General features: G+C 32.0%; 1 protein-coding gene across 1 annotated transcript in view; it reads right to left on the bottom strand.

Moving 5' to 3' along the window:
- TRIADDRAFT_53242 (uncharacterized protein) overlaps positions 1-10,889 on the bottom strand; it is a gene marked incomplete at both ends in the record, with an annotated part of 17,540 nt that extends 6,651 nt beyond the window's left edge. Inside the window, 17 exons of the mRNA XM_002109295.1 lie at positions 22-141; positions 446-601; positions 847-876; positions 2,347-2,658; positions 3,191-3,272; positions 3,485-3,750; positions 4,616-4,732; positions 4,926-4,958; positions 5,107-5,421; positions 5,535-5,855; positions 6,609-6,722; positions 6,811-6,837; positions 7,275-7,589; positions 7,680-7,709; positions 7,856-8,164; positions 9,953-9,983; positions 10,836-10,889. Coding sequence (XP_002109331.1) covers positions 22-141; positions 446-601; positions 847-876; positions 2,347-2,658; positions 3,191-3,272; positions 3,485-3,750; positions 4,616-4,732; positions 4,926-4,958; positions 5,107-5,421; positions 5,535-5,855; positions 6,609-6,722; positions 6,811-6,837; positions 7,275-7,589; positions 7,680-7,709; positions 7,856-8,164; positions 9,953-9,983; positions 10,836-10,889 — 2,632 coding nt within the window. The remainder of the gene's footprint in view (positions 1-21; positions 142-445; positions 602-846; positions 877-2,346; positions 2,659-3,190; positions 3,273-3,484; positions 3,751-4,615; positions 4,733-4,925; positions 4,959-5,106; positions 5,422-5,534; positions 5,856-6,608; positions 6,723-6,810; positions 6,838-7,274; positions 7,590-7,679; positions 7,710-7,855; positions 8,165-9,952; positions 9,984-10,835) is intronic.
- Between the last annotated feature and the right edge of the window lie 3,006 nt (positions 10,890-13,895).

Below are 13,895 nucleotides of genomic sequence, written 5' to 3'. Positions count from 1 at the left end.
AGAGGTGATTAATTGTATTACCATTTAAGTTATACCAGAATGAGAAACAGAATGGGCTGGCGCTATACATGGACGGACTTTCCAGAATGAATTCATCGTCGTTGGCTGTTGGCGATGAAGTTTCAGTATAAATATAGTAACCTATAAATATGCCATAGGTTTTTGTTAATATTCATTAATTTCAATATTTAAATATTCTATGCCATATTCTATTATTTGCTGATCTTACGAAGTATCTGATCATATTTAACTAAAAAGTGCATCAATAGTACGAAGGTTTTTACATAAAAAATTTTTAAACTGGCTGTATAAGATGCTAAGACTAACTATTATTAGTCTAGCTGTAACGCCACTCGCTTATCTTAATTGTTATTTAGGACAAGCGATTATTATCTCATTACAAGTGTAAGATAGAATTAAGGCTTGCTTACGGTGGTTAACAAACCTGAAGAATTTCCGTATGTATGATCGTACGTAGGCCCTGTATTGAAACTGGGTGTTTGACCACGATGCCTTGTCCAAGCTAAAGAAGAATTACCGTTGGGTTTACGCCAATAGCAGAAATCGTACTCGAAATTGCAATTTAGTTGTCGAAGATAATCTGAGTGACATAGATGAACACACATATTATACATTACCAGAACTATAATAATAAGTTTAATAACTATATCTATGGCTTTCGTAGATTGAATCGATGTTTGCGATATAAATTCATAGAGTTAATCTAAAAATAGTGCATGTTTAACAGCTTGGAAACTTTCTCGCACGCCATTATTAGTGACATTGCTGCGAATTTATAACCCGTCAATACATCTTAGATATTGTGCATGCTGTAGATCTTATTACCTGATGATGGAGGTGTAGTCGGGTTAGTATCTATGGGGAAAAGATGGTATATTATGGTAATTATAGAAATTAAGGATTATTAATATTTTTATCGTCACTACTATAAATTTTATAGCTATCAATAATGGGTTATATAGAATCATTCTGGTGTATTCATAGTATAGACAATGGTTCCTGTTGTAAATTGAAAAGACTTGGTGCGGTATACGATAAATTTGCTATTATAAATGTTTTTAAATTTGATTATAGGTTTTCAATGGATTGTAATTATTAATATAAGACTATAAAAGTAATGAAATTTGTGTTAAATGTCATTATAAGCTGATATACTAACAGTATTGACATCTGTTGCCGTAGTAATTTCCTTGGCATCCACAGTAATAGGACGTGTTATAGTTATAACATGTACCGTTATTAAAGCAAGGATTTGAGGAACATGGATTATATGCTATAACACAAATTCAGTCGAGTGTGGTTAGAAAATACAGCAATTATAACGTTATAGCAGATTCTAAATCACACATAACATAAAGGCTTACTGTACTTCAGGTTACAAAGTTTAAATAATGAACATATACTAGCTTAGATTACATGATTTTTACCGGTTGTGGGAAATAGATAGTTATCTGTGAAAAAACAAGAAAATGTAAAAAGCAATTCGACTGTAAATATAGCAACTTGATTGTGCCAGTAAAAGTAAGTAAAACTATTTCTAATCTGAAAGATTTATCATCTTTGCACATGTTAATATGGTAGGTTAATTTTTATATACATATACTAACAGTATTGACAGTGATCTCCGTAGTATCTTGGCGAACAGGAACAACTGTAGCTAGCATTAGCGGCAGAGCACGTACCATTATTGAGGCAAGGATTAGAAAAACATGGAGCAGGTGCTACATGCGAGAAGTGAGTTGTAATTAAAACCCGTAAAATTATTCAAGAAATCTAAAGCTTCGGCTTGCACATTCATTTATTAACTACAATTTGTGCAGCCATAACGAACAGAATAAATATTTCGTAGGTATTATGTGCAATTGTAACGTGATAGATATGAGATGGAAAACTTATTTACGGTACTGCAGTACTTGAACAACAAATCTGCCTTGCGAGGGCAATACTCTTACAAAGATACGAACTTACAAGTTATGATATACCGTATGTACCGAAACTAAAACAGATTTTCAAACAATTTTCTACGAAAATTGGCCAACATTTTTATAATTCATGGTATTTATGCATATACTGTAAAATATACTGCTAATGAGTACATATTATTTATGCAATTACAGTCAATGTAATTAATTACTATCAGGATATATTGATAATATTACTCGGCGCTCATGTACGGTAGGTAGATTGTCATAGCAACTTTATATTACCGATAGACAATGCCAGATTTACGTTATATCATTATTTTATGGTAGGAAGGGATAATATGAACATGTGTCTTATAAGTTCAATATTGTACGTCATTTTCTATTATATCATTTCTCCTACCATTAGAACATTGCACGCCGACATCTTCACTATGGCCACAGTTATGTGATCCCCAACCGCGATGTGAACACTGACTAAGGGAACTTTCGTTACCTTGGCAATGCAGATCATCAAGCAAGATCGCACCGCTACCGTATCCAAAATGGCCGCAGCAGTAATATCTTACGGCTGATAAAAAGCCTAATTGCCTGCATGCCACGAAAGCGTCTGTCATATCGAAATGATCATCGCAGACTGTACCCCAAATACCATTGCGATATATTTCCAATCTACCTGATGTACTATCACCATTTACTAGTCGAATTTCATTTTCTGTTGTTAGCATTGTAGAATAATATAAGAAAATGAGCAGAAATTAATATCAGAGAATATTATTACAAAGGGAATGGATACTTGCAATTGAAAGCAGCTTAAGTATTTTGAGGGCTATATCTATCTACTAGCTCAAGTTTAACTTTCAAAGCATTAATTGGAATAAAGGGTTTTATCACACGTAGTATCTCCTTTCATGGATGAAGTAAAAGTACGAGTATGGCTTATATATCCGTCGATTTTACACTATTTTACGTAGCTATTTAAAAAAGTATATCTAGCGCTTGATTCAGGCAGTGCCTACATGATATAGATTCCTGCTCTTGAACCATTACAATACAATAGTTCAATTAATATGCCTTTAAATGAGACGTCTAAAAGATCAAAATAGGCCTCACCAATTCACTTATTCATATGCGAAAACTGGAAGTATTCTATTTCTTTTACGTACAAAAATTGTGAACGATTTAATCAATTTTATTTGGAAACTCAATTAATCTTGTAACTGGATACAGAAGCATTAATAACTTACCACAATGTCCTAGTGTTGCTGATACATCATCGATGGCGATATCGCCTGTAAAGCTGCTGCCAGCAACTCCGATGAAGTGGATCTATTATTACATAATTGCAGAAGTTATTTCCCAGATGTAAAATATAAAGTGAAACATATAAACCATATTTCATGTAATCAATAAATACAGTGTACAGTATATATCTATAAATACAGTAGCTATAAATATGATTGGAGTATTCATATCTTGGAAGCTATGGCATAAGCTAGAAAAAGCGTGTGTGGTGAATATGTTTTTAATAGCCGATATACCTTTACAATAAGTATATACGCTACCTTATGAGTGCCAGGTTGAAGGGTGGTTCTATATTGATACCATACATCTCCTCGATTGCCACTGATTGTGACTATATGATTATTAATATCTTCTACTTGTAGTTGGCCGATAGTATCTCCGTTCATATTATACCAGAAGCCAAAACAAAATGGCTGATTAATGTAGATCGCATTACTCTCAATAACAAATTTGTCTCCTTTAATGCGTGGATAGGATACCTCGGTATAAATGTAGCAACCAGCTATTTAAATCAATAAGAGTATACATTTAAAATGAAGTAGTAATACAACTTTTAAAGTGCACGTATAATCAAAGTAGTCGATACAAATGATGCGATAAGCTCAAAATCTATATCTTTGATAAAATATATCTTAGCCAATATCGCTTTCAATTCGGAACAAATCTTATACATTTTTGTAGCCTTATTCACTACACTAGTATATATCAAGTCTAAAGAGTAAATTATTGTTGTAGTTATCGCTACTCAACTTGATTGTGATCCAAAGGTATGATCATGAGAAGGACCGGTAACAGCAGATGGTGTATGCCCATATCTTCTAGTCCATTGAAATACATGGCTATGATTAGCGCTACTTGGGTAGCGCCAGTTGCAAAAGTTCGATTCAAAATCGCAGCTTAGAGCGCTGATAACATCTGCGATTGAGGAGGTTAAATACCAGTGCAGTAATTAAAAGTCAAGTAATTGCTGATTCTTCTATATAAATCCTGATAAAGATCGTAATTTTTATTGTAGATTATTATCTTGCCATGCATCTTTACTTACTAGCTGGCTCTACAGTATGAAAAAAGAAAAGTGTAAGTATTAGAAAACTGAAATTATTTTAACAAATAGATCGAGCACAAATTTAAGTTTTGGGAATAACCGATAAAAAGTGGGTTATTTCCCTACCTTGAGTTGATGGAGTGGATGGATTAATATCTATATTGTTGCCGTCAATGCCAGTTTAATTATAAAAGATAGCAAAATCATTCCAATAAGAACTATTAGGTTTTGCACGATTGTGACCCCAAATTGAAGTTGAAATAAAACGAAGGAATAGCCTTGCTAATTTTCAAATGATTTAAAAGACGATTTCTTTACTCACAGTACTGACATCGATTTCCGGTGTAATTGCTATTGCAGTAACAGGTATACGTGTTATTAAAATTGACGTAGCATACGCCATTATTATAACAAGGATTGGATGAGCATGGGTCATAATCTATGAATTTAATAAGAAGAAGCACATATGTTATTAGTATTCTGAAACTTAACAATAGTAAATTTATGCCAGACAGATTGAAAATAAAAGGAGTAATTGAGCCCAACAATAGAGTAAAAATGCAACTAAAAACCTGCATATTAAGTTTTAGATATTTGCAATCAGTTAACGTAACTATACGGAAATGACTTACCGTGCGTAGGCCCTTCTGGTATTGGCGTAGCACCTAAGTTATATGATTACAGATAATTAATTAATCATAGAACAACCGTTAGCGATAAATTTGTTTTAATGGCAAAAAGCCATTTAAAGTTTAGAAATGTAGAATAATTCATATCTAGTGGTGTTATAAGAGATTTTATTTATTGATATACCAGCAAAGCAACGTAAATTAACATCTTCTCTATGATTGCAATTGTGATGTCCCCAGTAATTATGTCTGCATGCCGCTAAATTACTCTCCGAACCATTGCAGTAGACATCATCTAGCCAAATTACACCTTGTCCTGAATTTTGACCATTACTGTAGCTGATGGCACTGACGAAACCCAATTGCTGGCAGACAACATCAGCATTGGTCATACTGAAACCATCATCACATACAGTACCCCAGACACCTTTATAAAATACTTCTAATCGCCCAGAATCATGTCCACTACCACCAACCAGCCTGGCAGGAACGTAATTTACTACAATGAAGGAATAAAATAATTGATCAAAAATAGCTACGTAAGTTTATCACCTTTATCTCCATATGATTATTTCGAGAAGCATACCGTAATTATGGATTTCATTCACTTACCATCACGACAGACTACACCAACATCTTCGTGGTGGCCACAATTGTGATTTCCCCAACCTCTATGGCTGCAATTTGCAATGGTTTGTTCATTACCACGGCAAGCTACATCATCAAGCCAAATTGGTCCTTTGCCGGTACCGAAATAACCACTGTTATAAGAAGAAACGGCATACATAAAGCCAAGTTCTTTGCAAACAACCCCAGCATCGATAGAACCAAAGTTATCATCGCATACAGTACCCCAGGTACCTTGATATAAGACTTCTACACGTCCAGAGGCGTAGTTGGGCCCATTAACAAGTCGTAAATCAAATCTACCGGCTTTGAATAGGGTCAAGAAACGGATATAAATTTTAATTTACTCCTGCTATTAGAGCGCTGTATACAATTTTTATCTTAAAACGTAATAAATTGACGCCTTATGTAAGAACTACATGGGATTCTTTAAGGAATACGGTTCGAAATGAATGCAATATAAGAATTTATATCTTAAAATGTAATAAATTGACGCTTTATGTAATAGCTGCGTGAAATTCTTATAGGAATACGGCTCGGAAAAGTAATATTTATGTAAGTTAATAATTCTAATTGGCTCGCATAGGCTTAAATAGCGTACCAAATCTATATTACACACGTAGTATCATTATTTTATGTAGCATGGACAAATTAATTATCAAGATCTTTCGCGGAATACTGTATGTAATCAAAGCCTAAAGACCCTTACGAGTGTTAATATCAATAGGTTCGTAAAGCTATATAGAATAGCAACTAACACTTCAACTACAATCAGCTATCTGCTTGATTTATTAGAATAATATGCTATTAAATCTATGTTACAATCTAAATTGTGAACGTTTTTCAGCATTGCTCTATAGTATAACAGTTAATACTTGAACAACAATCAGCTATCTGTTAAATTTATTTCGAATTTTTAGCCATTAAAACTAGGCTATAGTCCAAATTCTTGAACCTTATTCAGCCCATCTAAGTGAACTAAATTGGATCCATTGTAGCTACCGAATCATTACAATTATATTTATCGCACTAGTAATTACTATTTATCAGCAATTTTACCATATTGGCAATTGTTTCCGTAATAATTTCCAGAACACACGCACATATAGGTATTATTATGAGACAAACATGAGCCACCATTGTAACACCTAACAGAAGAGCAAGAACTATTTCCTGTTGAAAAATAAGAATTACAGCGTCAAGATCGTATATGCTCAGCTTAAGATTAAGATATCCTTAATAATAGGTAAGTGCAATAAACCTGTAAGATTTCTTGGTGGAGTTGGAGCTATTGTCATAAATAAATGGTTAAAAAATTTAATCGTTAAAGTCTCTTCTATCGTTCAATTTATCTATGCTGTATTTTCATAATTTACGATTAGAATCGAAATCACTTGTCTGCATTTATCTTGTATTAGTAGGATTAATATTTAGCATTGCAAATTTATAATTACATTTAAATGTTAAATGGCTGTATAGAAATACTTGCGAAATAGATCTAGTACCTCCGCCGTAATATATCTGCTATTTTAATTTAGTTTAAGCTAAGATTGAACAACAAATAGAATATAATGGATAGAACGACTTACTATAAAAGGCAGTTGGAACTGGCGTAACAGTTGTACTGTTATAATAAGCTATATCCAAGTTGTAATTCATCATTAGTTCTTTCTCTTATGAAATATATGGGCACCAAACGAAATGTTATCTAAAATGAAAACTTACGATTACACGTGATGCTAACATCTTCTCCGTGTCCACAATTAGTATAAGCGAATGGTCTGTGGCTGCATTGATCAAGAGATGATTCGTGGCCTTGGCATTTAACATCATCCAGCCAGATTGGCCCAGACCCAGGTCCAAAAACCGCACAACAGCCTACATTAACTGCTCCTGTATAACCTAATTGGCGACAAGCAACATCAGCGGTAACTCTGTTGAAATAATCATCGCAAACGGTTCCCCATTGGCCCTTGTGACGAACTTCTAGACGACCTTCATGAGGTAGTCTTCCCCCAGCAAGACGTATAGCGAAGGAATCTAATTTGAGATTAAGATTTTAGATAATATACAAGTATCCCAGCAGGAAAATGGATATAATTTTTAATTTATATAATATACTGGGCTTACTTGATTGAAACGGATCCCAGTTGGATTCAACTACAATTAGTGATAGAAAATAGTAAAATCCTAAGTAACTTTTATATTGATTAATTTCTTGCTCATCGTTTCTACGTAAAAATTTATAGCTGCGATACTAGAAATGTTGTAAGTCGAAATATTATATAACGCATAATCACTCTTACTTGTACACACAACACCAACATCTTCTGAATGTGCACAATCATTGCGATACCACGAATTATGCTGGCATTGGGTAATGGATGATTCATCACCATTGCAAAACACATCATCTAATAGGATAGGTCCAGCACTTTGTCCGTAGGCAGCACAACATCTGGCTGCCTGAGCAGAACTGTATCCGAGTTGTCTGCAGACAACATTAGCAGTACTGATATTGAAATAGTCATCGCAAACGGATCCCCATGTTCCTTGATAATAGACTTCGACTCGACCTTGATTAGGAGTATTCCCACCAACTAGACGAACCTGACCTATCAATACCAGCAGAACAAGGTATAAAACAGTTATAAAGTATAACTATTTGTGATCTGATCGACCTAAGGCCATGCCCATAGACAGCTTATTAACGTTTTTAATTAATATAAATGAAGGGACATTATTTACTGCCAAAAGTGATATTAAAAAACATACGTTTGGGCTTGTTCTTGCAATAATTGACTAGTTAATGTTATTTAGTAATAAGAATTGTAAAGAAAAGATTGATTTCTTTTGATCAACAAGTTGTCAGAAATTCAACTTTTAATATTTAGACGATAACTCTAGTTGACTGTTTATTTAATGATAATTTGATATTATTTGCATAGTCCGGAAGAAAGTAAGAAAAAAACATTTCAATGTTCTAGATCGTTGAGGAAAAGTTCTTGATTAGATCAAAATCACGGCGGATCAAATTCAATTAGGCACCAGCAAAACTGCAAATTTAGTTCCATTTTTTCTCGCAAATTACATCCAGTTTGGATATAATTTAATTTAATCTTAATCGCTTTTCAAAAGGATTAAAATAGTAATTTATTTTGGATCATGAGATTAAAGTAATTATAATAACAATTACAGCTGGTAACGTCAATGTTGATCTTGGCATGAAAGGTCGAGAATTAACGCACTTGACGAATATTTAGAATGAAATTATTCAAATAAATGTCCAAAAAGATCAAATCTTTACTAGAATTTATTCATGTCCTGACAGCTTGCAATCGGATATAAAGTAGTGGAATTTTAATGACTTGACAGTAGCTCATCACGAAATGTAGCCTTTAGAATTGAGGCAACATTAGGATTTGGACACGTTTTCATGATTATTTTAAAATTTTCACTTTCACTCAAGTTTTACTTTCTTATATAATTATAGACAACTAGATTTTCATACTAAAAGATAATTACCAAGTTATACCGCATTAATAAATTTCGCAATTGTGATTTACTTTTGATAAGCCAGTAGAGCAGAAAAATTATTTCACTACGTCGAATGTTCTCATATTAAAATACACTTAATTATCACTCTGAATCTTGTAGAATCTATTCATGGAATCCGCTAATTCATACAGACTTATTTTATCAAAGCAGTAGGAGAATTTCATGATTATTTCAGTCATGAGCTTTTTTTAGAATAACAGCAATTGTCTACAAGCTTTAATTTAATAGTTATAAACGATATATTCTCTCGTTGAGGCGGTAACTTTTAATTATAGCTATACTTAACTAATCTATTTTAATCTATGCCAGACTTAAATCTTTGATATTATTTGCGAATGAAAGCTTGATAGCCGAGAAACTCTATATCAGTGTGTGTGTTAAGATGATCTGTATTAAAAATTACAAATGAAAATGGCGCGGATGAAATTACTGAAATCTTCCGAAAGATTTGTGTGAAGGCTAGGAAGAAGAATATATCATTTTCGACTATTAAATTAAGAAGAATAGATATTTAAACGAAATAATTAAGGCATAGGTAAGATAGATGAGAACTACATTGGCATTTAGAGTTGATTTTTTAGAAAAAATATTTTTCGTAGTGACTTTACGTAAAGCTTTTGAACATAAAATAGTGTGCAATTAATTTTAACAAGGTTTCAACGAAATAATTCTAGCAATAAAGGAAAGATAGCAACATGTGGTAGTTCTTATATCGATGGAAAAATTTAGTTAACGTAGAAATATGTAATTGATGTATGGTCTTAGCTATCTATAGTATCTATATAGCTTTAAAATATCATTTACATTAGCTAATATTAGATACCAAGATTATATATTAGTATTACCACATACCGTTGCTTTGACTTGAAACATAGCCTATAAAGCAAAAGAGCACTATTAATAGACGCATTTTGGTAATCTACTTTCCTCAAAGTGATTACCCTCCGTATGAACGGGCCCTAACAAAATAACATCTTATATTATGTGAGATCATAAGATTTGTAACTAATTTAAATTAAATTTTATTCTTGACGCGCCCTGTTTAGCAAATAAATCTCCATGTTGACATAATATTAATGTATTATTCCATAGCTGATTTCTTTGTATTGTATAGAATATGAGATTAATACAGGTAGTAATCATTAAAAAGAGCGGAAAAATAAATTATCCTTAATTATGAGATAACAGTATTCAATTCAATACTTGTTCTATTCAGCGAGAGCACGTTTCTAGTTATTATTCAAAATAATAATGTAATAATTTATCGATAGTAATGATGTTATTAAAGCTAATCTAATTATAATAAAGGTTAATTGGCTTACGTAACTTGACTATTAATTTTAGTTAGTCGATTAATAATAATGAACTGTCGATTATACCAGTATTAAGAACACTGGTTATCCATTTTGTCTTAAATTATTAATATTTCATCTTCTTCACGTTAGTTATTCAATACGTTAATAGGGTCAGACAGTAATTCTACTACGGAATTTGACAAATACTTCAATTCTATCGATTGAACGAATTTAATATCGTCATTAGAGAGTTTGATCTGGTCTAATATTAAGTCTTACAGGATGATGATGATTCAATCAGTAATATACTATTGCAGTTTCTGTTCTAGTTTGATATTTAGATCAAATGTCTTTACTGAAAGTAGTAATATCCCCGGAAGTTTAAGTATCTACGCAAATAAAGTATTACAAATACGTTCTATGAATATTTTACCTGATTTATGGCCAGATATGCCAGACCTTTTTGTATTTTAAGTGGCCAATCCATTATAAAGTGTTTGCTTATTGACTATTTTAATGTCTATCATGACCATTATAACAATTAATGAATCATGCATTTTTCAATAGAAAAAATTTTAATTGCCATGTGATTTTAAATTCATTCAAACGTAAAGATTTTTATATTACTACGATAACTAAATCTCTATTCCATAATTTGATGTGAAATGGTCAATTAGTGGCTTTTACATGGATAAAATTGACAGTTTGGAAAGACACTAGATGATAACTACGATTCAATAAATCAAAGCTAAAGGAATTACCATATCGTAGGCGGATAGATATGCGAGTTATTTTACCTCTAGAGGCGTCATAAATGTACATAGCAATAAAAATTGTATTAGCATGATTGACTGTAAAGGTGTTGATTTTGCTGTCATCTTCTGAATGATGGTGTACTTAATATTATTAATGGTTGAATCATAAAAGAAATTGTACTGAAACTGATGAATATTAATGAATATGATTAATAACTTTAAAGTATTTGTAATTACTCCAACTTATTGTTTTATAGAAGAGCATTCATTAAAGACTAATCTAGAAGGTACTAGGTCGATTCCTTATTACTTGAGATGCAAAAACTAAATTATTCAGTGAACTTTTAAATTATTTTGTGGTTTGAAGTGAAATTGCTATTTCATTCTTACAGACTCCTAGGCTTAAAGTGATATATATGAATAGATATACGGAATTCTATATGGAGATAATGTTAGCGAGATTAACAAACTTAAATAGCTATTGATTTTAGTATCATGATGATATAATAGTGTTGTCGACTAAAAGTATTTGAACAATGTAATCAGTTGTCATCTATTGCTGCATTTGAAAAGATAGATGATAATTCATGGTACATTTATGTTAGTAGAAGTTTCTACTGTGCTAATTAAGAAGCTATAGTTACTCGTAAGATATTTGAAGATATTTTTGCCAGTTATTTATAAAGTGAGGCCATTCTGTAATAAGTTCCTCTCTTTCTTTACATTAAACTTCTTATAAATTGTAATAGCAGCTATTACTATCCGCTGATATTTTCTTTAGATTTGTAATAAACTACAGTAGAATAAAATATCTGATAATAAAGAGTAAAGATCACATTATTCTATGGCTTACACCTCGATTTTCAGCTGTGTGACTATACAACTACTGTATCCTAACAATTAAGTAATGGCCAATTTTTATTCACACCCAACATTTTTTTCTTACGTAATTATTTATAAATAAATTCAGTATACACTAGTCGTTCATTGAAAATAATTTGATCAATTAAAATGGCATAGATAATGTTACATAGGTTTATATAAACTGATAATTCGGTAATATTATTCAAATTGCTTTCTATTGATTGACATAATCAGAATAATGGTGTTTGCATTTAAAGTTAAATAGATAATAAGAAAAATGACTGGTATTAGATGATTATAATATAACAATATTATTAAAAGGATCATAAGTTATTGCTTTTTCCTAATCAAATTAGATCTTAACAAGGTCATATTGGATCATGGCAGTCATTATAGGTATTGAAAGATAACAGAATTGAGATAAACGCAATTTTTAATCAAGATTTACTAATAGTATCAGAGTAAAGTAAATTGTCATGGATTGCATGCCGCATGGAATTCAATTATAGTAACATAAATTTGCCATATTGTCATGTAAATATTAATGCAACCATTGGTAGTGGCGATAAATGAGAAGTAGAATAAAGGTTCAGTCTGCTCGAAAGGTCATATTACTATCGAAGTGATGATATTGGTAATGATGGCGACAACGAAAACTTAATTGTTCAAATATTGCTATTTTTTCTCTATATTGATGATTGTTCTACGATAACTATTATCGTTATACCAGCTAATTAGACTTCTAAACCATTGTAATGTCGTTTATTATTTTTCGATTTGTGATTTCGGTCATATGCTATAGTTTTAGCTCATAACCACCAAGGTGATCTATGCTGTGATTAATACTGAAAGAGCACCGTAACGACTTACATGATAAGCCTATCTGATTGATTCTCTTAACACTTCTCAATCATTATTGCAGGGATCAGTAGAATTTAAACCTATTCCAGTACATCTTTGAATCAAGTCTCCACCATGATTCGTACAGCATGAGCTAATATTGATATATCATTCATACCTGATATTTAATTTCATGATTGTTTACGCCCTATTAAATGAATTATTCAGGTCAGGATTATTAATTATATAATTATGGTTGAACATTCCAATGGGTAGCATAGCATTCAATCTAAGAATTAAAAGGTTGCTAAGGAGTTTGTATCAAGAAGAAACTTCATCATGGGAGTAGATCTATTCTGGAGCTTTAAGTGGTTTATGTATGCTTCATTAGTTATGCAAAACTACTCTTGTTGTTTAACAACGTAGACTGAATTACTCACAAGGATTACTTCCATCATTTCTTGTTTTATGTTGATCCGTCAATTAGATTTGTTACCACATTAGAAACTGAACCAGTAGATTTAGATGACGATTACGTGATATAATAAGCTGATTTTCTATGTAATCCAACTTATTACAAACCCAACTGCCGAGTTACCTCTCGACTCATAAAATTTCGTATATGTACGTGATGTATCGAGCGCAAAAATAAGCCAAGCTCCGCTATTACCCGCTAAGTGCACTTAATAATAACATTGTAATAATTTTGTATAAGCCAGGCCCTAGTAAAGTTGCAATCATCGCCTAGTGTGGGAACTGCAACACCTAGGAAGAGTTTTAATCAGCCGTATAATATAATTATGTTACAGCTACCACGTTGTGAGTAGAATAGTAGAGTTATATTGCTAGCGTTAATATGATCAATGAGTGAATACAGGACTTCGAAAAACTTTCTGATAGTGCAGCGTAGTTACGGCTATTCTTAAGAGGTTACGAGCAAGGCAAAGAATTATTTGCATTATTGATTGATAATTGTAAGAAATATGACCACAGTCTATTTATCTATGTATGTCAAGATACCATAAGAAATTAAT

This window comes from Trichoplax adhaerens, genomic scaffold, assembly GCF_000150275.1.
Source record: "Trichoplax adhaerens TRIADscaffold_2 genomic scaffold, whole genome shotgun sequence".
NCBI classification, from domain to species: domain Eukaryota; kingdom Metazoa; phylum Placozoa; class Uniplacotomia; order Trichoplacea; family Trichoplacidae; genus Trichoplax; species Trichoplax adhaerens.
Note: the sequence above shows the minus strand (reverse complement) of the source record. Positions and strands in the feature narration are given on the sequence as shown.